At 45.4% G+C, this 22108-nt stretch overlaps 3 protein-coding genes across 5 annotated transcripts in view; all 3 read right to left on the bottom strand.

Annotated features, from left to right (window-relative positions):
- Positions 1–6004, bottom strand: part of Nipsnap2 (nipsnap homolog 2) — a 33192-nt gene extending 27188 nt beyond the window's left edge. Inside the window, exon 1 of one of the 2 annotated variants that reach the window (XR_013107073.1) lies at positions 5808–5965. Coding sequence is in view for 1 of the 2 variants with exons in the window: in XM_076923015.1 (XP_076779130.1) it covers positions 5808–5884 (77 nt within the window). In the remaining variant the exon portion in view is untranslated. Of the gene's footprint in view, positions 1–5807 lie in introns of both variants that reach the window. The other variant, XM_076923015.1, reaches the window with a different exon arrangement.
- A 5546-nt stretch (positions 6005–11550) lies between these two features.
- Positions 11551–15367, bottom strand: Mrps17 (mitochondrial ribosomal protein S17). 2 transcript variants are annotated; one of them, XM_076923014.1, is made up of 3 exons: positions 15089–15212; positions 13895–14034; positions 11551–12581 (listed from the first exon to the last, which is right to left on the bottom strand). In XM_076923014.1, the coding sequence occupies exons 2-3, from the start codon at positions 14015–14017 to the stop codon at positions 12321–12323; spliced, it is 384 nt and encodes a 127-aa protein (XP_076779129.1). In that variant the 5' UTR covers positions 14018–14034; positions 15089–15212; the 3' UTR covers positions 11551–12320. The 2 variants fall into 2 exon arrangements, with proteins under 2 accessions (XP_076779129.1, XP_076779128.1); XM_076923013.1 differs by lacking the exon at positions 15089–15212 and adding an exon at positions 15238–15367 and having other exon boundaries at positions 11951–12581.
- A 2159-nt stretch (positions 15368–17526) lies between these two features.
- On the bottom strand, positions 17527–21593 carry Znf713 (zinc finger protein 713). Its single transcript, XM_076923375.1, is given in 7 exon segments — positions 17527–17622; positions 17625–18151; positions 18154–18210; positions 18213–18334; positions 18336–18352; positions 18354–18427; positions 21560–21593. Coding segments are annotated over 7 exon segments (927 nt in total).
- Positions 21594–22108: the final 515 nt, after the last annotated feature.

Genomic DNA, 22108 nt, shown 5'->3' with positions numbered 1-22108 from the left:
ACAAGGCAGGTGCTAATTCTAGGTGGAGAGAACAAACTGTCCAAGGACACAGGGTTGGGAAATGACCCGCACACTTCAGTAAGGCAGCGGAGTGGGAAGAAGGGGGTTGGAGGTAATAGGTCTGTGTGGGCGATACATTGTTGCATGTTACACCTGGATATGGCCTGATGGTGGCAGGTTTTCAGAACAAGCAGGAAAAGCAGCCTGGAAGTACTGAGCCAGCCCCAAGGGCAGGGAGTGAACTGTCTCCTGCCATGGCTAGTCGGACCTTTTTTTTTTGGAAGGAAGCCTTAAAAACAAAACACAGCAAAACCTTTAAAACCCCAAACCAAAAACTCAGCGAGGGTAGGTGGCTCACACCTTTAATCCCAGCAATTGAGAGGCAGAGGCAGGTGATTTGAGTTCAAGACCAGCCTGGTCTATGTAGTGAGATCCATGCCCAGGGTGACACAGAGAAATCTTGTTTTGTAAAACAAAAACAAAGAAACAAACTACTCAGTGGATGAGAAAAAGGACTGTCTACTGGTCAGATGTGGGATACAGAGATGGAGGGCAACAATACTTTCAAAAGAAACCCCTGGGGGTCGTGGTGTGGCTTAATGGCTAGTATGAGTGAGACCCTGGGTTCTATCCCCAGAACTAGGCTTAAAGTCTGGTTGATCTGTGTTTGAAGCTAGTTTGATCTACAGATCAATTCCTGGCCAGCCAGAGCTAAACTGTGAAGCCTTGCCTCAAAACAAAAGAAAACAAAACACAAACCCAACTACAGCAAAAACAATATTAACAAAACACATTCCTCCCCCCAAACCGGGAGGCGGTAACAGTGCTGACCAGGTGAGAGACAGCACTAAGGTTTAGTGAGAGCAAATTGAGGAAGGGAAATAGATTTAGCATCCAGACCATGGCAGAAGGAGCACAGCGGGCCTTACCCACCCATTTGACCCACAGATATTTGCTAACTGCATCATGGTATGTGTTAGGGGTTGGGCTAGCTGTGGGAGGACACACAGAGAACGAACCCAGCTCTGACCCCAAAGAGCTGAGTCTGCAGGCAAGCAACTCGAGAGCAGGGGCACTTAGGGAAAAAGGATCACAAGCATCCAGAGATAGCTCTGTGACAGAGGCCCGGGTGGTAAGATGCAGGAGGCAGGGTCTCAGGTGGCCTGGAGATGAGGTACCAGGAAGAAGTAACTCTTGAGCTAATGATAACGAAGTACATCAGTGGTTCTCAGCCTTCCTAAGGCTGCGACTTTAATACAGTTCCTCATGTTGTGGTGATCCCCCAACCATACAGTGATTTCTGCTTGCTACTTCGTAACAGTAATTCTGCTGTTATAAATCGTAATGTAATTATCTGATATGCAACCCAAAGGGGTCTTGACGCACAGGTTGAGAACCACTGATAGGAGGAGGAGGACACATCTGTCAGTTGGATATCTAGAGGAGACACAGCATTGTAAGAGCTAGTAAGGGCAAAGCCAGGAGTAAATATTTCAGTGAGGAAGCACGAGCAGGGCAGGGCGGCAGATCAATTCTGAGATGTCTCCTATTAAAGCGATACTCCCGTAAACCTAACCCCTGCACAGCTGCTACGGAGACCCTGTTGCCCATTTCTCGTTTAGAAAAGCTTCAAGCTCAAGAGAAGTTGAAATAATTTACACACTCCATGTAGATAAGAAAAATTAATGTGTTATGTAAGTTTTTTTTTTTAAACTTATAGATTTGGAAAAAAAACTTATAGATTTGGAAACTGTATAAACACACACCACTTTAACACTTCGGCATATGCCACGGGTGGTGTGGTCAGACCTTTAATTGCAGCACTTAGGAGGTAGATTCAGGAAGATCTCTGAGTTTAAGGGCAGCCTGGTCTACAATGAGAGTTCCAGGCTGGCCAGTGCAGTGGATGAGACCTTGTCTCCATCAGTAAGTAAATGAATACTTTAACTCCAGAGAACAAAGATAAGTACACTATGCCATTATCACATCAAAGAAACACAGTTGTTCTAAAATACCTACATCCACACTCTACTAAATGTTTGCATTGTCTTCTAAACCCCTTGAGAGGGATGTTGGTGGAGGAAGGGAAGGATTAGGATCCGGTCTGTATGGGGAGGATGGCGGTGGTGGTGTCTCTTTATGTAGCCCAGGCTAGCCTCCAACTCACAACCCTCTTACCACACTTCAAGTACTGACTATGCCCACGTTTTTTAAAGATTTCCATTTTGAATTATGTGTATATGCATGGGGGAGGGGGGTATGAGTGTGTGACATGGGTGCTATGGGATACGAACTCAGGTGCACGCCCTTAACTGCTGAGGGGTCTCCTGGCAACACAGGTTGGTTAGTGGAGATTTTGATAATGGGAAAATGGCCTCTTAGAATTTTTTTTTAGTAAAAGGCGAAAGATTTATATGATCTGAAGGAAAAACAGAGAATAGATTTTTAAAAAAAAAAAATGTATTTCCTTCAATGATAGGATCAAGTTCACAGCCTTCAGAGGAATCCAGACAAGTGTTGCTGATGGTTAAGGGTGACGGGAACAAAGATGGTGGAGCCTAGACATTGGGAAGCAAAAATGACAGATCCTACGACCAAATTAGAAGAAGGCAGGGAGAGTGGCAGCACAGGCTTGGAGACGGCCTGATTCCTGGCCTGGATGATGGGAGATGGTCCATTACTGGGAAGAGAGCAACCAGGTTTTATGGGAGAAACATGAATGAAATCCTTTGGACCTTTCCAGGCAACTGTTTAGTAACCACCTGAGAACTCTGGGCTTAATCCAATCCATAGCGGGCTGGAGAGATGGCTCAGAGATTAAGAGCACTGACTGCTCTTCCAGAGGTCCAAGTCCCAGTAACCACATGATGGCTCACAACCATACGTAATGGGATCCGACGCCCTCTTCTGGTGTGTCTGAAGACAACTACAGTGTGCTCATACAAATAAAATAAATAAATCTTTAAAAAAAAAAAAAAGAAAACAATCCATAGCTAAGTAAGATGGAACTACAGAGTGGTTCTCAACCTTCTTAATGCTGTGACCCCTTAATACAGTTCCTCACGCTGCAGTGACCCCAACCAGAACATTATTACACTGCTACTTCATAACTGTGATTTGGCTACTGCTAGGATTTGTAATGTCAATAGCTGGTATGGGGGGGGGGGTACCCTGCCCCAGGGGGTCTCGACCCACAGGTTGAGAATACAAAAGTCTGGGACCCCTACAGAGACCTCCGGATTCCCTTCTGAAGCTCATGTTTCAAGGTCACTCCAACATCTCTGTAGGCAAATCTGTTATTACTATTTTTTTTTTCCTGTCATCTTACTTAACCTTTTAGCCAGGATCAGGCACGGCTGACCAGTCTGATAAATATTCCCTCTCTGACGCCTGCCACATAATAATGGTTCTGGCTGCTCTTTCCCCATCTTCCTTCCTGGCTCCTTCTCTATTCATCAGCCTGTAAATGTTGACACACTCTAGGTCTTGCTTCTCAGCTTCTTCACTAGCCATATTCTCTCCTTAAAACAATTTCATCCACCACTGTGGCCTTAAAACAAAACAGAACAAACAAAAACAAGCCGGGTGGTGGTGGCACACACCTTTAATCCTAGCTTGAGGGAGGCAAAGGCAGGCTTAACAGCCTGATATATAGATGGAGTTTCAGCACGCCAGGGTTACTGTGTCTCAAATCCCCATCCCCCATCCCCCCCAAAAAACCCCAAACCAACCAACCAACCAAAAAAAAAAACCCAAACCAAAACCCAACTAACCAAAAACCCACAGAAAAAAAAAACCCTCAGTAAAAAATAAACAGTATAATGAAATCCAGGTATCTGTCAACATTCTAATATGCTAATTCCCACCAGTTGCCTATAGCTCAGACATTTGGATTTTCCATTTGAGCAGCCTACACCTCAGACTTTACAAGGTTCCAACTACTCTGGACCCCCTCTTCTCCCTCTTCTTTAGATAGCTCCCAGAGAGGATGGACAGAAGGGAGAGAGAAAGCTGAGAGTGTCTTCAGAGAATCACAGGGTAGGGAGCATTTGGTTCCAAGTACGGGTACCTGGTAGGTCCAAATCTCTAGTTTACCAGCTTTACGACTTTGAGCAGTAGGTCCTGAGTGAACACTTTGGGTTTCAGCTGCCTGTTTCCCAAGGAACAAAATGCAAACTTTTTAGGGGTTCAGACTGCTTGCACAGTAGCGACAGATGTGAAAGTAAGTTGTTCATTTCCCTTGGAAACATATTACAGGTGATTTCAATAATTTGCATCTACCGAGTTGCATCTGTCCTGAAACAAAAGCGTTCACACACTTTTTCCCCAGAGATCTCTCTCTTGTCTGTATGTCTGTGTGAGATGTGTACCCCACTACTTAAGATTGGCACTAAATTAAACAAGCCATATTATATGGTACTCCCATAGTGCTGGAGAGATGGCTCCGTGGCTAAGACCACTTGTTTCTTTCCTAGAGGAGCCGAGTTCCGTTCCCAGTGCCCACGTGGTGGCTCACAAGCATTTCGGTAACTGTAATTCCAGAGGATCAGACACTTTCTTCTGATCCCTGTAGGCCCCAGGCATGCACACGGTACACATACAGATACGCAGGTAAAAACACTTATACACACAAACAAAAGAAACCTTCGGAAAAGTTCTGGGGCTGGTGAGATGGCTTAAGGGGTAAAAAAACAAAAACAAAAACAAAAACAAAACAAACTGGCTACTAAATTTGATAAACTACATTCAATTTCCCAGACCCACAGGGTGGAAGAAAATGAATTACAGACACGTGCCCGAGCGCTGAGAGGTTTAAAAAAAAAAAAAAAAAAAAGCAACGTTTCAATTAGCCATGGCTGGCCTTGGTAGTGCATACCTGCAACTGCAGTACTTCGGAGTCTGAAACACAAGGTCTGCAGAAAGTTCAAGGCCAGACAGGGATACGCGTAACAAGACTTTGTCTCAAAAAACAAACAGGGAGAGATGGAGAGATGGCTCAGGAGTTAAGAACACTTGCTGCTCTAGAAGAGGACCCAGATTCGATTCCCAGCCCCCACATGGCGGCTCACAACCCTCTGTAACTCCGGTTCTGGGGGATCCAAAGCCTTCTTCTGGCTGCCCCCCACCCACCCCCTCACCTATGTGATAGCCATCCATGTAGGCGAACACTTAACACACATGAAATAAAAAAATAAATCCTAAAAAAACCGTTTGAACATCAAATAGCCATACAAAGGAAGGAAAGAAGGGAAAACAAATCTGTCGGTAAATTCGGATGGCTTTTCGTTATTTAAACGTGGGGATGTCAAGGTGACAGGTTGACACAACCAACCAGGCTCCTCGGGGGGTTAGAAAAAGTTTCGACAGCGAACTCCGCCATCTACTACAGCTGGCCGCCGTCGGTTACTTTTTTTTTTTTTTTTTTTTTTGGATCCACTCCGCTTTCAAATTTAAGGGCTGTCCCGAGTGGGGACCTCGGGGTGCAGCTTCCCCGGGGGTACCCGCCATCCTCTTGCTTCTCTTTACGACCTGGGGCGAGGCAACGCTACTGCGGGGGACGCAGCGCGCGGAGGCTGCGGACGGACTCGGCCCGCGAGCCCGGGCGTTCCCCGCAAGGGCGGCGCCGGCAGGACGGTGACCTTGAGCCCCACGGGGGCCCGGGAAGGCGCTGCAGCCACGCCAGCCCTCCGTCGCCTGGGACTCGGAGGCCGGCCCCCGGGGTCCCCTCCCCGCCCCGGGGACCCCGCGCCCTTCGCCCCACGGCGGCCCCTCCCCGGCCGGGCCCCGGAAAGGGCGGCGCTGCTCACCGGAGCCCGGGCAGGAAGCTGCCGGGGGCGGCTGGCCGCAGCAGGCCTCCTCGCGCGAGCAGTACCCGCGCCGCCATCTTGCTCCGGAGCCTGAAGCTCCTACCGCCTCGGTGTCGCTGACGCCGCCGCTGCCGCGACCCCTCCCCCGGCCGGGCCGACCAGGCTGGGGCGGGGCGGGGCAGGGCGCTAGGCCTCTGTAGTGCGGGGGCGCGGCCGCTAGGGGGAGCAGCGTGCCGCCGCGGTCCTGCCGCCAGGGGGCGCGCCAAGCAGTTGCTGAAGACAACCGTAAATCCGAGTACACAACCGTAGGTCCTCAGTGTCCCGAAATGGGTGTGAGAAAGGAACCTGGTCGTCTCTGACATGTACACGGGGAGATCCACGAGAAAGGAATAGATCTGTGCATGAGAGACTCCAGAGCCTGATTTTACGGTCGAGGGTCACCACGAAATGAGGAAACGTGTTAAAGTGTAGCAGCATCAGGAAAGTTGAGAACCACTGGTATAGGGGAAAATGTATTCTGTAGGGATAATAAAAGAGCTACGGATATAAGGCTGAAACCTCAGCAAGACAGGAGCAGGCAGAAATAGAACTAGATCCCGAGGAATCAGAGAAATGGGGAGCAGCCTGGGCCTCGGTTACCTGCAGAGGCCAAGAGAAAGATACTCTCCAGTTGGTGGCCGCCTGGGTTTCTGGGTAAGAGGATCAGAATGGTGACTGATTCTTCACCACCTGTACTCTTGAAGCTCAAGAGGTGTGGCTTTCTTTACCTTTAAATTTTTCTCTCCCTAGTCTATGTGCTTCATTAGTGTTTTGCCTGCATGTATGTCTGTGTGAGGGTGTGGGGCCCCTGGAACTGGAGTTGCAGACAGTTAGGAGCTGCCATGTGGGTGCTAGGAATTGAACCCTGGTCCTCTGGAAGAGCAGCCAGTGCTGAGCCATCTCTCCAGCCCCATGGGTAAAGTTTTCTAACAAGCAGAATGCTGTTGGGGTGGTCGTTCAGGCTGGGAGAGGCACTTGTTCCTTTGAATATGTATGAGGCTGAGAGAGTTCCATACATCCGTGGGAGACAGATACGAGCCTCGCTGGGGGCAGGGCCTCAAGTGTGGCTGTGCCCTGCCTTTCTTATACAGATCCTCCATTTCTCAACTTAGCTGAAACAGGATCTTTATGTGGAGGCCAGTCAAGCCTCAGACTGATGGTGATCTGCTTACTGATCCTGATGGGGGTTGAACCTGGGAGAATGGAGCCTAAAAATGAGGTGGACTAAAGTCTCAATAGGCTTTATTCAGAGCATCAGACAATTTATACTCTGAGGGTTTAGAAGAATCGCATGGCCGGGCGGTGGTGGCGCACACCTTTAATCCCAGCACTTGGGAAGCAGAGGCAGGTGGATTTCTGAGTTCGAGGCCAGCCTGGTCTACAGAGTGAGTTCCAGGACAGCCAGAGCTACACAGAGAAACCCTGTCTCGAAAAAACAACAACAACAACAACAAAAAAAAAAAAACCGAAAAAGAAGAAGAAGAAGAAGAAGAAGAAGAAGAAGAAGAAGAAGAAGAATAATCGCATGAGTTAAGTGTACAAACACAAGGACAAGACCCATATGTCAAAAAAAAAAAAAAAAAAAAAGGGTTTTCCACAGAGGCATATAACAACAGCAGCAAGCAGTAATGGGTAATCTGAACTCACTGCTCTCCACTACACCTGGGAGGGGCGTGAAGAAACTGAGGTTGTAAGACTCTTGCTTTCTTAGAGTTTCCCACAAGCATTCCGAATTCCCCTCACAGGACTCCATTCTTGGGTCCTGTTCTAACAGCGATCCTCTTTGTTTACTCTTCTGGGTCCTGAGATTCCTTGCATGAGTTGTCATAACCTGTTTAGTTATTGGACCTCATTATTCAGTCCAGGATGACCTCAAACTCTCGATGCTCCGCCTCCACCTCTGCAGTGCTGAGCTGGATCATGGATGCGCATTATTGCACTTGATTCAACTTCATGTGTTAGGAGCTTCAACACTCTCTCTCTTGGAACGCCAACTTGGCGTTTATACATTTCTTTAATGATTCTGCTTTTGTGCTACTTGGCATTAGGCCATTTTTTCCCCCCTGTATTTTCCCCACCCCACTGCCCTTTTGCTCTGGAGTTTCATTAGTTCTTTGGTCCAGTGCTCTCCTCCCAAGTACTGGGCCTTGGGTGACTACTTAGGGCCTTGTATATGCATGTGCTCTACCAATGAGCTATGCTTCTTCAATCTAGTTTGGAAATAGGTCCTGCCAAGTTGCCTAGGGTTGTCTTGAACTTGCTGAGTGTGGTGAATGTTTACTACTACCCAAGTGGGTTTAGGCCCTGGTGGTTCTCAACCTGTGGGTCGAGATGCCATTGCTGTCCAATGACCTTTTCAAAGAGGTCTCCGAAGACCACCATGGAAGATGAAGATGGATTTGGGAACTGAGACAGTACTCCTCTATCCTCCTCAGGCGGGTCTGCCCACAGGCAAATCTAGAATACTGAATAGTCACAGCGTTAGGAAGATTGAGAATCACTATGTAGCCTTGGCTGGCCTGGAACTCAACAATGTAGACCAGCGTGGCCTCTGCCTGAGTGCTGAGATTAAAGGTGTGCACTACCAGGCTCATATTTCTCATCACAAGAGTCTTCCCGAAGCCTAATTTTAAAAAAAGTTAAATTTATAAATTACATTTATTTACCTGTGCATGTGTGTGGGTACTTGGGCCATGACAACAAGCATGCGTGCAGGACTGAGAAAAAATTCTGGGAGTTGTTCTTTGCTTTTACCATGTGGGTCCCAGGGACTCAGACCCACTTGGGTTGTCAGGCTTGGTGGCAAGGTTGCTAGCTTACAGGTGAGCACCATCAGGATGTTCTTCCTATAATCCTGTGCTTGCCAGGCAAGTACTCTACCACTGACCTATGTCTCAAGCCCAAGAAACTTTAATGAAAACCGATACATCAGCACGTGCATCAATTGGTCAAGTATCTTACAGATAATTGGAGTTGGAGACCTGAGAGGTCCAACAGGTGTCAGTCATACATGCTGAGAGGACCATCCTGGTCCATCTGCCAGAGATCCAGATGCTCTAAAACAGGGCTTCTCAGCCTGTGGGTCTTGACTCCAAAGGTCATCTAAGACTATTAGAAAATGCTTATTTCCAATGGTCTTAGGAACACAGACACCATTCCTCTATTGATCTTCAGGGGGTCTGCAGAGGTACCCACCTGGAACTGTATTAAAGGCTGCGTTAGGAACCACTGGTCTAAAAGACTTCCCCTTCCATCATCTTTCCTGGCACCAAGTCAAGAGTTTTTCCTAGAAACATAAGCTATCCCACCTCTCTGTACAAGGTGTTTAGGTTTTAGGATCAGGTGTTTTTTTTTTTTTTTTTTTTTTTTTTTTTTTTTTTTTTTTTTTGTTTTTTTCCCCTTTCCCCCAGACAAGGTTTCTCTGTATAGCCCTGGCTGTCCCAAAACTTGCTCTGTAGACCAGGCTGGCCTTGAACCCAGAGATCCACCTACCTGCCTTTGCTTCCTGAGTGCTAGGATTAAAGGTGTGTGTTACCACTGCCCAGCCTTAGAATCAGTTTTTAATAGTTTCCTAGCCCTTCATCTTACTGTATCCAGTTCTCTACACTGGTGCTGTTTAACTTTGTAATCCTTTTCTCTGACTGTAAATAATCCATTATCTTATTTCTCTAATGTCTACCTATATTCAAAATGTCCCAGCAATTCTCTCTGCTTCAAAAACTCCTGGTTATGCTTTGTAAAAAAAAAAAAAAAAAAAAAAAAAAAAAAAAAAAAAAAAAAAAAAAAAAAAAAAATTGGAGCTTTGCCAGGCTGTATGTGTACATGCATGCAGTGCTAATGGAGAACAGAAGAGGGCGCCAGATCTGGAACTGGCGTTAACTGTTTTTGTTTTTGTTTTTTTTTTTTTGAGATTTATTTAGTTTATGTATGAGTACACCGTTGTTGTCTTCTGACCCACTAGAAGAGGGCATTGGATCCCATTACAGATGGTTGTGAGCCACCATGTGGTTGCTGGGAATTGAACTCAGGACCTCTGGAAGAGCAGTCAATGCTCTTAACTGCTGAGCAATCTCTCCAGCCCAAGTTAACTGTTTTGAACTGCCATGTGACATGGGTACCGAGGACTGAACCTGGGTCCTTTGCAAAATCAGCCTGTGTTCCTGTTAAGGCCTAGGTAACAGTTACCTGGCTAGCCTGCCATTTTTTTTTTTAAATAATATTTATTTTATGTATATGAGTATGTTGTAGCTTTCTTCACACACACCAGAAGAGGGTGTTGGATCCCATTACAGATGGTTGTGAGCCACCATGTGGTTGCTGGGAATTGAACTCAAGACCTTTGGGAGAACAGCCAGTGCTCTTAACTGCTGAGCCATCTCTCCAGCCCTAGCCTGCCATTATAATGAAACTTTCTCAAATGTTTCTGCTGTTACTAGGAAACTTTCTAATGCCAAGACTGATTACATATTCTGTTATGTTCTGTGTCCTTGTAAACCAATCATGATAGAAGTCAGTAGAACGGTTTGTATAGTTACCTACAATAAGCTTGGACCCAAACCACCCACCAGTACTCCCTGCACCTATGTATAAGCTTTTATGGTATTTGCTTTTATAAGCCACCCCTGGAATGGACCCCAACACAAGAGAGACACCCGCACCAATATAAAAAACTATATGGAATAAGACTTCCATTTTGAGTAGCAGTCCAGTGAAGTTTAAGTTTCCAAGACTTTCCTGGGAACTGACATCCTACTTGGCAGAAAGAGACATGTATGTGGGTAACTGACAACCTGGATGGCAAGTTAAGACATGAATGTTAGATAAGTCCCATCCTGGTAGACAAGTCAGAATATGAATATTAAACAAGGCACGTCTTCCGCCACAGTTGAATACCCCAACCAATGGAAACAGGTACGTATACAACAAAGACATGTTCCTAAGGAGACCCCCTATTCCTAAATCCTAATTGGTAAAATAACTTGGCTGTGGATATTGGGCTTAAAAACCCTGTAAGATCTTAACTTGGGGTCACAGTTCAGTTCCCGAATCTGGTCTTTGGCCCTGGTCAATTGGTCCTGGGGCGTATGATCAATAAACTATCCTTGTCCGACTGAGATCTGTGTTCGTGTGGTTTATGAGGTGATTCCTAGACCCTAAGAGTTCCTAACCACTGGGCCACTTCTCCAGCTTCACTAGCCATGTTATTACTTAGGACTTCACACTTTTTCCTCTGCTTGAACTGCCCTCTCCATACTCACCACTTACTAGTCTGCAGAGTGTTCCCTCACCCCCCTTTCTCTTATCTGGCCTCTTGCCGCTTACCCTCCTATCTGCTGTAAGGGCACCTCTGTGTCCCTCTCCACTTTCGTTCTGATGATCCGTGAGTGCCTGTGCTTATCACTAGTACTGTCTATTAACTAGGCCCTATGGCACACACCTACTGATCCCAGCTACCTGGAGCTTGAGGTAGGACTATAAATTCACGGCTCACCTGGGCTTTATATACTGAGACACAATTTGAAAACAACTAAACAAACACACAGATAACAGATATTAGCTCAAGTTGAAATATATCCCAAGTCTCCTTCTAGGAGTCAGAAAAAATGAAATATATAGGCCAAAGTTTCTGCAGTAAAAAATCTTTACAGCATTTAAAACATTTCCCCTTGGGAGTTGGTGAAATCAGAGGCAAAACAATTAAATGTACTAGTGACAGTGGTGGCAAACACCTTTAATGCCAGCACTTCAGTGGCAGAAGCAGGTAAGTCTCTGTGATTTGGAGGCCAGCCTGGTCTACAGGGCAAGTTTCAGCACAGCCAAGGCCATACAGAAAAACCCTGTCTCCCAAAATACAGCAAAACAGCCCAAATTTAATTTACTTTGAATATGAACCATTTATACTCAGTGCCAGCAGGGTGCTCAGTGGGTGCCGGCGCTAGCTGTGCAAACCTGGCCATCTGCGTGTGAGAAACCCTGTAAGAGTGAAGGGAGAGCGGACTCCACAAAGCTGTCCTCTGGCTCACACAGTGTGCGGTGGCATGTCTGTGCCCACACAGGCATCGTGGACACACGCAATACCTTTTGAAAAATTAAGCTACCAAAACTAAATTTAGTCTTTTATGTTATTATCAAAAGGTTTTCTTCTTTTAAAATAAAGGTGCTAAGTCCAAGATTTCTTCGAGCTAAGCAAAACAAAGTAAACAATACATACAATCTAGGAGAGTGAGCAAAGCAAAACAAAGGAAACAATACACACGATCTAGGACAGTGAGCTTACAAAATGATGCAGCATACTTAGGACGCGGAGTAACCGGGAAGTTCAGCTCAGAGAATCTGACAAAGGATGCAGACCGTGACGGAACACTAAGCTCTTTACTTTGCTTGCTACTTCTAAGTCACAGGAGAAACTGGACAGGAATGATCGCCATTGAGCAAACACAGACAGAAATCCCGCTGGCTCCTTCTTCCCCAGGTTCAGGAGACCTTGAGCTCTTCCTGAGTTTCGCTGAGGGGGGTGGCTTCTGAAAGGAGGGGGCTCTCTAGGTAGGCGGTTCCTGCACAGGGCTTTCCAGTGATCGGGTCGATAACTCGGCCGACTTTGAAGACGATCTCAGCCAGTTCGTGTTTCACGTGCTTTGATCGTGGGACGGGCAAAGCTCTGAGGAGCACGATGTCCCCGACGCTGCACTGCTGGAGGGCATCGTGAGCAAAGTAGGTTTTCCGCTTATTAAAGTACTGTGGAAAGGAGGAGAGGGCAGATCGGTAACTCCTATCTGTGACCTGTGGTGCGAAAAAACAAATCCTGGAAAGCTGTTCTCCCCCCCCCCCCCCCATTTTCTTTCTTTCTTTATTCCTTTCTAAATATTTTGTTAATTTTGAACAGAGCCCTTAATATATAGTTGTTTTTTTTCATTAATTTTTTTATGTGCATTGGTGTTTTGCCTGCATGTATATCTGTGTAGATTTGGAGTTACAGAGTTGTGAGCTGCCATGTGAGTGCTGGGAATTGAACCCAGATCTTGCCCCCATTCATCTAACAAACCCCAGCGCAGTCTCTTCTTCCCAGGTCTACCTTGCCCACTGCATTCCCAATGCTGCCGCCACTTTAGTTCAGGTCCTTATTGTTTCTATCCCACAGTTTTGCAAAATCCCCCTCCTCACTCCTAATGCTGGTCCTCATCTCTTGGACTCAGTCTTTCCTTTATTTAAAGGATGAAATCAATACACAGTGGATTCCTGGCTATATTGGTGCACACCCCTGGCAGAGGCAAGTGGATCTCTGTGGGTTCAAAGCCAGTCTGGTCTACATACTGAGTTCCAGGACAGCCAGAGCTACACAGAGTGACACAGCAACAAAGCACAAAGGATCCTTCGCAGTCCACCTCCGACTGTCCTTGCATTCCTTAAACTAGAATACCAACTTGTGGCCTCGATGTCTGGAACCACTTGCTATTTCTGCAGGAGGCTGTGCCGTATCACTGCTGAAAGAACCACACAATGGATTCATCAAGGTGCAATGACTTCTTGCCACCTGGCCCAGGAATAGAATTGTACAGGAAGGCCAGCTCAAATGTCTCTTTACTGGGATGTCTCTTATGGCAACCTGGGAAGAAGGAAGGAAGTGTCTTGTCCTCTGTTCCATGCTGTTCTGCCCAGCTAGACACTACAGGAAATATCGAAATGAACTGTGTGTTCCTGAAAGCCTCCTATGAACCAGGTTACACCTACAGGTCAGCAGTGGGTGTAGCGGATTGCTGCAGGTGTTCAACTTTATCTTTTATTGACTGGAAAGTGCTTTTCTGCTCAGACCCTAAAGCAGTGGTCCTCAACCTTCCTAATGCTGCGACCCTTTAATTCAGTTCCTCATGTTGTGGTGACCCCAACCATAACGTTATTTCCATTGCTACCTCATAGTTGTCATGTTGTTCCTGTTATGAATCAAAATGCAAACATTTGATATGTGACTCCCAAAGGGGTCGCGACCCCCAGGCTGAGAACCGCTGCAGTACACCAGTGGTAACTTATCAATGGCACTTTAGAGTCCTCACCTTCAGTAAGTAGGGATCCAACACAAGTCTGGTCGCTCTTACTTTAGCAGTTTTTACCATTGCCGTACCAATCACCTTCCCCACAACCCATTTGGCGTGGACAGATGAACGGACTATTGACATTATGTGTCTGTGAGCACCTAAAATTAAACAAACAAACAAACAAACTCTCAAAGCTTAACATTGCTAAGACACACTCTTGCCCCCTCTCCCCTTTCCATGAGCAAACCAATGTTTCTTTTTCCTGACGTTTACCTTCCTCCACTGTAGCCCAGGCTAGCCTTAAACTGGGAGATCCTTCTACGTTAGCCTCCCATTAGTTGGGCTGGAAAGCCACCTAAGCAGCTAAGTGTGGGTTGCTCTTCCAGAGGACCCGGGCTCAGTTTCCAAGCACCCTTATGGTGGCTTACAAGGATACCTTATATAGCACCAGTTCCAGGGGATCCTCTGAGATTACACACAGGCTGGTGACACAATACCCCATTTAAACTAGCATTCTGGTGCTCAGGGTTTACCAAGGGGATTTAGTCAGGAGCAATGCCAGTGTCCAGTAGTCATTCTTTCTACCTCTCTGAAACAGCCGGGTCAGAGACGCTTACAGGTTTTATCTTTATGATGTTTACAAAGTTTAAAATGAATCTAACCCTCGGATTCCCTATATGGGAAGTTAGGAATAACATGGCCTGCTCACAAGTGTTTTGTGAACTATTAGTGTGCAAGCATACAAGTAAACTGGTCACACTGGAGTCACTCTCTCCAAATGAGGAGGGATCCAACGGGAAAATAAGCAGTTAAGGGTCCAGCCTCATTGCGTCTCTACCTAACCATCTGGAAAATTCCCTTGGTGCCGATCACAGGTGCTTTATAGACCAAAGCTCTTTTACCTATAGGTGCCTACTATATCACTACAAGACATGTCACCTTATTTACCCTTTACCCGCTATTCTTTGATCTGTAAACATTTAGAAACACTTCGTCCGTGTCACTTGGTGTCCTTTCTTGGAACTGGTCCCCAATTAGGAAGTATTATAATAAACGCTGTTGTTTGAAGCGCTCAACTCCCGAGTCTACGGGGCTTATTCTTTGTCGTTACCAGGGCACGATCTCAAGGTCACAGCATTTACTACAGCTCTGTCTGTCTCAATTATAGCCATTACAGGCCGCTACCAAACACACAAGGGCTCAATGCAAGACCTCAGCCGGTCAGCCAGCTTCCTGTACAGGAACGACGAGACTTTGACTCGAGCCGCTTTGGGAATCAGTCGCTACGGAAACCACAAGGGAAACTGACAGGAGACGCAGCACCGCTGACCATTATACCCAGACCTCGAACCCTCGCTCACCTCTGGAGTCTACCACTCGGACCAAGGCCGACGGAGCATGGGCGCAGCGTGATGACGTACACAGCGCGCTAGCCCCACCCCTCCCTTTTTACAGGGCGCTAGTCCTGTCTTGGGCGGGGCTAAAGATAAGAACCCGCCCAATCTATTTTGAAACCGCACCTCCGGCGGAAGTCCGAGGTAAAGTGTGTCCCGCTTATACGTTCTCCGTAGCCACTGCTGTAGATGCGCAGGAGGTTCCTACGTTTTTCCTGTTCCATTTTGTTTCCTGCTCTTTTGATTTCCCAGGAATAGATTGGACATGTCTTCACATCAAAGGACCTTGTATTTGTCAGACAGAAACTCCTTTTTTTTTTTTTTCAGTCTCACACTACATCTGGTTTGCCTCCGCCTTTCCAGTGTTGGATTACAGGCATGATCTGCAATAATTTATAATGTCCTGTTGCATAGTGTGATATTTGCATAGGTCAAAGTAGCGGATATAGGTGCTCCTGAGTAGTTTTCAGGCAAAGATGTGGTAAGTGTAAGGATATGCCAACTACCCTGATATTACTGTAGGTGTGCGCTGTAATGCCACACTGTATCTCATAAATATGTATAATATGCAGGTCAAAAAATTTCAAGTTAATATTAAAGGTGGCTGTGGTGGCACAGAAATACGGACAAATGGCCAAGGGCTTTTCTTTCATGTACCATGTCCTGGAAACAAATCCCCAGTATTAAAATAACAACAATAAAACAAAGCATAAATCTGTCCAACTTTTTTTTTTTTCAAACATCCATAGAACATTTATTCTAAGAATCTGTGCTAGGCATTGTTGGGAAAAGATGAGTAAAAGAGAGGCTACAACTGGGCAGTGGTGGTGCACGCCTTTAATCCCAGCACTTGGGAGGCAGAGGCAGGCGGATTTCTGAGTTCGAGGCCAGCCTGGTCTACAAAGTGAGTTCCAGGACAGCCAGGGCTACACAGAGAAACCCTGTCTCAAAAAAAAAAACAAAAACAACAACAAAAAAAAGATGTATAGTTAAGCCTTCTCTCTCTCTCTCTCTCTCTCTCTCTCTCTCTCTCTCTCTCTCTCTCTCACACACACACACACACACACACACACACACACACACACACACACACAGGCTTCCTTAATTGGACAAAACTAAATAGAACATCCCTCTCTTCTCATAACTTTTGCACTGATGAAATGGAAAGTCTCGTGAGTCTTCTGTACTAATTTGCCCTGGAATCTAATGTATCTTTCTTTGGCGTCCTAAACAGCAATTTCAGGTCAGTTAGGGACTGCTCTTGTAGAAACTGCCTTGCCATCCTTTGGAGGGTAATTCCAGTTCAGCTCTGACCAGAACAAAACAATAACCTCCAAGTGATGGTGTGTGTGTGTGTTAATTGTCTCTGTATTTATACTTTCTACTACCTATTTCATACCTGGTTTGAGTTTGTTTTGTTTTATTTGCCTTTAATAGACTGTGGGCTCTCTTTTTTGTGTGTGTGTGGTGGGGGGTAAATTTTAATTAGTATAGCAAACTATTAAGTTCCATAGATATTTATTAGGTCAGGCTAAAAATCCTACGCCCTTTAAAAAAGGATTAAGAGTAAGTATAGGAAAAACTGTAAACAAAGCACAAAATGACTAATGTTTGAGAACAATTACTCTTTCTGTTTATTCTATTTTATGTAACTGACTATATTACAATGCCACCTTGTTTAATCAATAGTTACATAATTAAACAGTACTATAGAATAAATGTACAGGTTAGTAATTGTAGGTTGTTGCCTTTTTAGATTTTTGTGGGTTTTTCCCAATTATTTTGTTCTCTTTTTAAAAACGGGGCCACGAGTCATCCAAATTAGCCTTGAAGTCCATCTATAGTAGAGGGTTGTCTTAAATTCCTAATCCTCTCTCCTTACCATGTGCTAGGGTTACAAAGAAAACAGTAACAACATCTCAGAGTGCTAGAATTACAGGCATGTCCCCACACCGCCATTGTTTCGGTTTTACACTGGATTCAGAATATGACCCAATGTATATTTCTTTGTAAATATAACAACATTTAGTATTTATAAGACATCTGTGAATATTATAAAAGTACTAAATTTAGTAATAAATTCGATTTCTATGCGGTGAAATCTCACTGGTAGATAAAGTGTTCTTCACACCACGAATAATTCGATCATAAATGAAAAGACTGAATTTGAAAACCACCCATCTCTGTAAGTTCATGTTTTCCTTCTGAGTTGCGTGCCACTGAGGGCAAGACTTCAACTTGAGGTTTTCCTCGAGTTTATAGGTCACACGATTTCTCATGGCTGTGGATTTTCCCATGTTGGTTAAGGTGATTGCTCTGGCTGAAGGTTTTCCCATAAAACCCTGCATTCATCTGCATCTATAAGGTCTCTCTCTGGGGTGAAGTCTGCGATGCTCTGCTCGATGCTCCGTGAGGGAGGTGATGAAGCGAAAAGCTTTCCAGCAGTGATCACACTTGTTGGGCTTCTCTCCCTTGTGGATTCTCAAGTGCTGCATGAAGGATGAAGGCTGACCGAAGGCACATTCGTTTCGGGCGAAAGGTTTCTCCCCGGAATGGATTCTCGGATGCTGAGCGAGGTGGATTCTCTGGCTGAATCTTCTCTCATAGACATTACACGGGTAGGGTTTTTCTCCCGCGAGGACTATTTGAGGTGGGTTACAAGTTGAGTTTTGGTTGAAAGGCTCTCCACATTCACGGTGTTTCTCTCTGAGAATACAATTAGTAAGAAGAGGATGCCGACTGAAGATTTTCCCACACTCCTTATATTCATAGGGGTTTTCTCTTAGGTAGTTTCCATGACAATACATCAAATCTGAATGCCGTTTGCTGCTCTTTTCTTGTGTGTCATAGCAGAGAGGTTTCTTCATGGGAGGGATTCGTGGTGTACAAGGTTTGAGTTCAGATTATAGTTTTCCTCGAAGTTACTACATCCCTTGCTTTTTGTGTAATTTTTCAGTGGGTGAAAGATGCTTGTTCCAAACGCTTCTGCCGCTTTTCTTGGTTCCATTCTAACGGATGATCAAAATCTCAGAGTCTTCCTAAGAGGGAGTACCAGAACGGGCCTCAGTCGTTCCATTATGACCCTCATGGAACTGATTTTCACTGGATGTACTGTGCAGGAGCAATGTTTTCTTCATTTCAGGTTTGTCCACCCCATCTAAAAGAGATTCAGAGTGTACAAATCCTTTCTGGCATTAGGCTTTGAAACGAAAACCATTACATGCAGAATTACAGGATCACCCTAACGGAGCACACAATGAACATTTTACAATACGGACATAAAACAAGCAGGAAGGCCAAGAAAGGAGGGGATGGTGAGCACGGACGGAAACATTGAAAACACACGTGTGGAAGCCAGAGCAAGACAATGGCCATCCAGAAGTAGCCATGGCTGAAAGGATAAAAGAGAAAGAAATGCTAAAGGACTATGGGAGACATCAGAGGGATATCTGTGGTTTCAGAAGGCAGATCTAGGTCCAGGCCCTACAAAACTTATTTGCAGACTGTCCTATGGTAATGCTAGCTTGTTTAGTTAAAAATTACTTTCCTTTTTTATTTTTTTGTTTAAAAGGATACAAGTAATGTATAGAATAACATATTAAAATAGATGTAGAAATGCATAAAGGAAAGAGTCTCTTGGGGCTGGAGAGATGGCTCAGCAGTTAAGAGCACTGGTTGCTCCTGCAGAGGTCCTGGTGTCCATCCCAGCACCTGCATGGTGGCTCACAACCATCTGTAACTCCAATTCCAGGGCATCGGATGCCCTCTTCTGGCTCTCATAGGTACTGCAAACATGTGGTGCACTGACATACATGACCCCAAACATACGCGTAAAATAAATACAAGTAAAAGCTAAGTCTTTAAAATAGTCACATCTGTTGAGGTTTAGTCTTTTGCTGTGTGTTGTAATGCTAAGTACAGGCCCCCAAGACCTGGTTGCCCCAGAGACGAGATGTAGTCTGCATGTAGATCCAAGTGAACTATGTGACCTTGTCCCCCACCCCTCACCCCAAGTTATTTTTGATTGGTGAATAAAGATGGTAACATCCAATAGTTGGGCAGAGGAGACATAGGTGGGGCATAGGGTCCTCGGGGCCTGGAGAACCAGGGAGGGAAGGTGAAGCACTTCCTGAGTGCTAGGTCTGCAGACAACTGCGGCAACCTCCAGCCTCTGACATAACTGTTAAGGCACTTACAAGTGTCCTTGGGATGACACACACAGCTCTGGCACATGTCCCACAAGGACAAGATTATATGCACCTCTGAGAAGGCCAGGGCAGACTCCCACTCCAAAAGTCCAAGGCCCCAACATAACTAATGGATACCTTCAATGGGTGAGACTGGAGAAGCTGCTGAGACAGGACTAGTCTGCACAACCCAAGTTTTGCTGGGATGTATAATCACGAGTGTCTCGTATGAGTCAACTGGTATAAATCTAAGCTTTGACACAGAAACTGCTGCACGATTCCTGCCCAAGCCAGAAACCTAAGTCCAGCTATCTTTTGTTCATTCAAAGAACCTATAGTGCTAAATAAGTTATCCAGGAGGGAAGCCCCTTGATTAATCTAAGACATCTTTATGTTAAAGTAGCCCACCCTCTTTTCTTGGATAGGGTCTCCCTATGTAGCCAAGGTTGGTCACCAACTCCTCATTCTCTTTCCACTGTCTCTTGAGTGATCGGATCACAGGTGGGCACCACCAGGCCTGGCACTTTCTGTTTTTGTTTATTTGAAGACAGGTTTTTACTATGTAGCCCAGGCTGGCCTCGAAGTCTTTATGTTGTCTGGGCAGTCTAGTTTCACAAAATTCTACTTGAGCCTCTTGAGTCCTGGTATTGCTAGTGTGCACCACTGTGCCCACAAGCTCAATGTCTGACAGTTCTTCATTTTTAATTCTTAATTGGTACATGTACACAGGCCACCATACATGTGTGGAAGTAGGAGTCACTTTCTCTTACTCTGTGGGTTTTGGGGATCAAACTCAAAGGTTGTCATGGCAATCACCTTTATACACCAAACCTTCAAACTTTCTTGCTGGCTCTGGCTGTTTTTTGTTTGTTTGTTTGTTTGTTTGTTTTTAACCTATAGTTCACACTTAGAAACCAACTGTATCACTAATATAACAATCACCTTCCCAGCTGTTAAGTCCACTGGATTCATTTCAGGTCCATTCTTAGCTATGCAGACATTTTAGATAAACAGGTATTAGGCAGTGTCAATAACAATGAATTGTGTGATATTGCAGAGGGCATGGCAGAATTCAGTCACACAATAAAAAGAATATGAACAGGCTATATGGAAAAAAATAGAGTAAACACCAGGGGGCGATCTGTAATAGTGTTCATAGAAGTTTAAAAACCTTCACATCCATAATATCGTTTTTCCCCCCCATAACAAATGTGATATTTTCTATTCTATGGGGATGGGGAGGGGACAGCCTTTTCCATTTTGTGTAAATAATACAGTGTGAATGGAGAGCTGAATGTTTTAAATATTCTTTCCATCCCACAGAAAACACACTCTATCGAATTCTTGAGAAGGAGCTGATTTTCCCTTAGGCCTGCATCTCACCTGGAAAAGTTGATCTAGCCGGCTGCTGCTTTCCGGTGTCACTGCACTTCCTGTTCCAACTGTGTGATCACTTCTGGCTTATAAAGCTAGTGCCCTGGTCATGAGGGAAAATGTAGGCCTTGCATGTTTATAGGGAATTTTTGTCTTTTCTGGGACTACTTCCAAATCAGCTGGCTCATTCATCACCCTCCATCTCAGTACTCAGGAGGCTGAGGCGCAAACAATGCCACAAGTTTAAGGCCAGGCTAGAATATGTAGTGAGAACTTGTCTTCAAAGAGAGAAGAAGAAGAAGAAGAAGAAGAAGAAGAAGAAGAAGAAGAAGAAGAAGAAGAAGAAGAAGAAGAAGAAGAAGAAGAATCTCAATCTCAACAAAGTCAGTTTTTTACTAGAGGGAAAAGAATAGCAGACAAATATCTGTCTCCAAAATGGGTCAGCACTCAGCTGAGTGGAGGTGGTGAACCCCAACTTTAATCCCAACACTCGGGAGGCAGAGGCAGGCAGATCTCTGAGTTCGAGGCTAACCTGGTCTACAGAATGAGCTCCGGGAACTCTAAGGCTATGCAGAGAGACCTTGTCTGGAAACAAACAGACAAAAAGCTGGCTAGCATTCTTCTGAATGGCTTAAACTGTATTCCCCAAGGTTTTCTGACACCTCTTACAACATAAGGAAGTAAGTTCAACTGAGTGGTCTCTCCTGTCCCCACAGCGCCAAGTTCACCCAGTGCAACCAGATTCCTATCATTCTCCAGCATCGCGTTTCAATAGAGCATCTTCTGGGCCAGGGTCAGCTGTGCCCACTCCTCTCTGGTGAAGTCCATAGCTACATCCTGGAATGTCAGCAACTCCTGGAACACCAAGCACACCCCTCCTCGCCCACACCTAATTTGACAGTCATTTTTTTTAAGTGAAGGGCATTTATTGAGTTATACCAAATTATTTGACTAGTTTTCATTGAAGCAATGTCTTGGGGTACTTCCGTCTCATTGGCTGACACAATACTTAGTTATATTGTAGAACTGTAACCATAGGCTCAAACAGGTTTTGGAAGGTTGCTTTCCTCTGCGTGTGCATGCATGTATGTTCATGGGTATACATATGCCCATGGCTGCATGCTATTGTATGTCAGTTTCCTCCAAACTGAAACCTTCTCTCCAGGAGGGAGGGAGGGAGGGAGGGGGGGAAGGAGGGAAGGAGGGAGGGGGGAAGGAGGGAGGGAAGGAGGGAAGGAGGGCTCATGAGATGCAGGAGATAAACAAACCATCACAAG

Source organism: Arvicanthis niloticus, chromosome 24 (genome assembly GCF_011762505.2).
Source record: "Arvicanthis niloticus isolate mArvNil1 chromosome 24, mArvNil1.pat.X, whole genome shotgun sequence".
Lineage (NCBI taxonomy): Eukaryota > Metazoa > Chordata > Mammalia > Rodentia > Muridae > Arvicanthis > Arvicanthis niloticus.
This window is presented reverse-complemented; position numbering and strand designations above follow the sequence as displayed.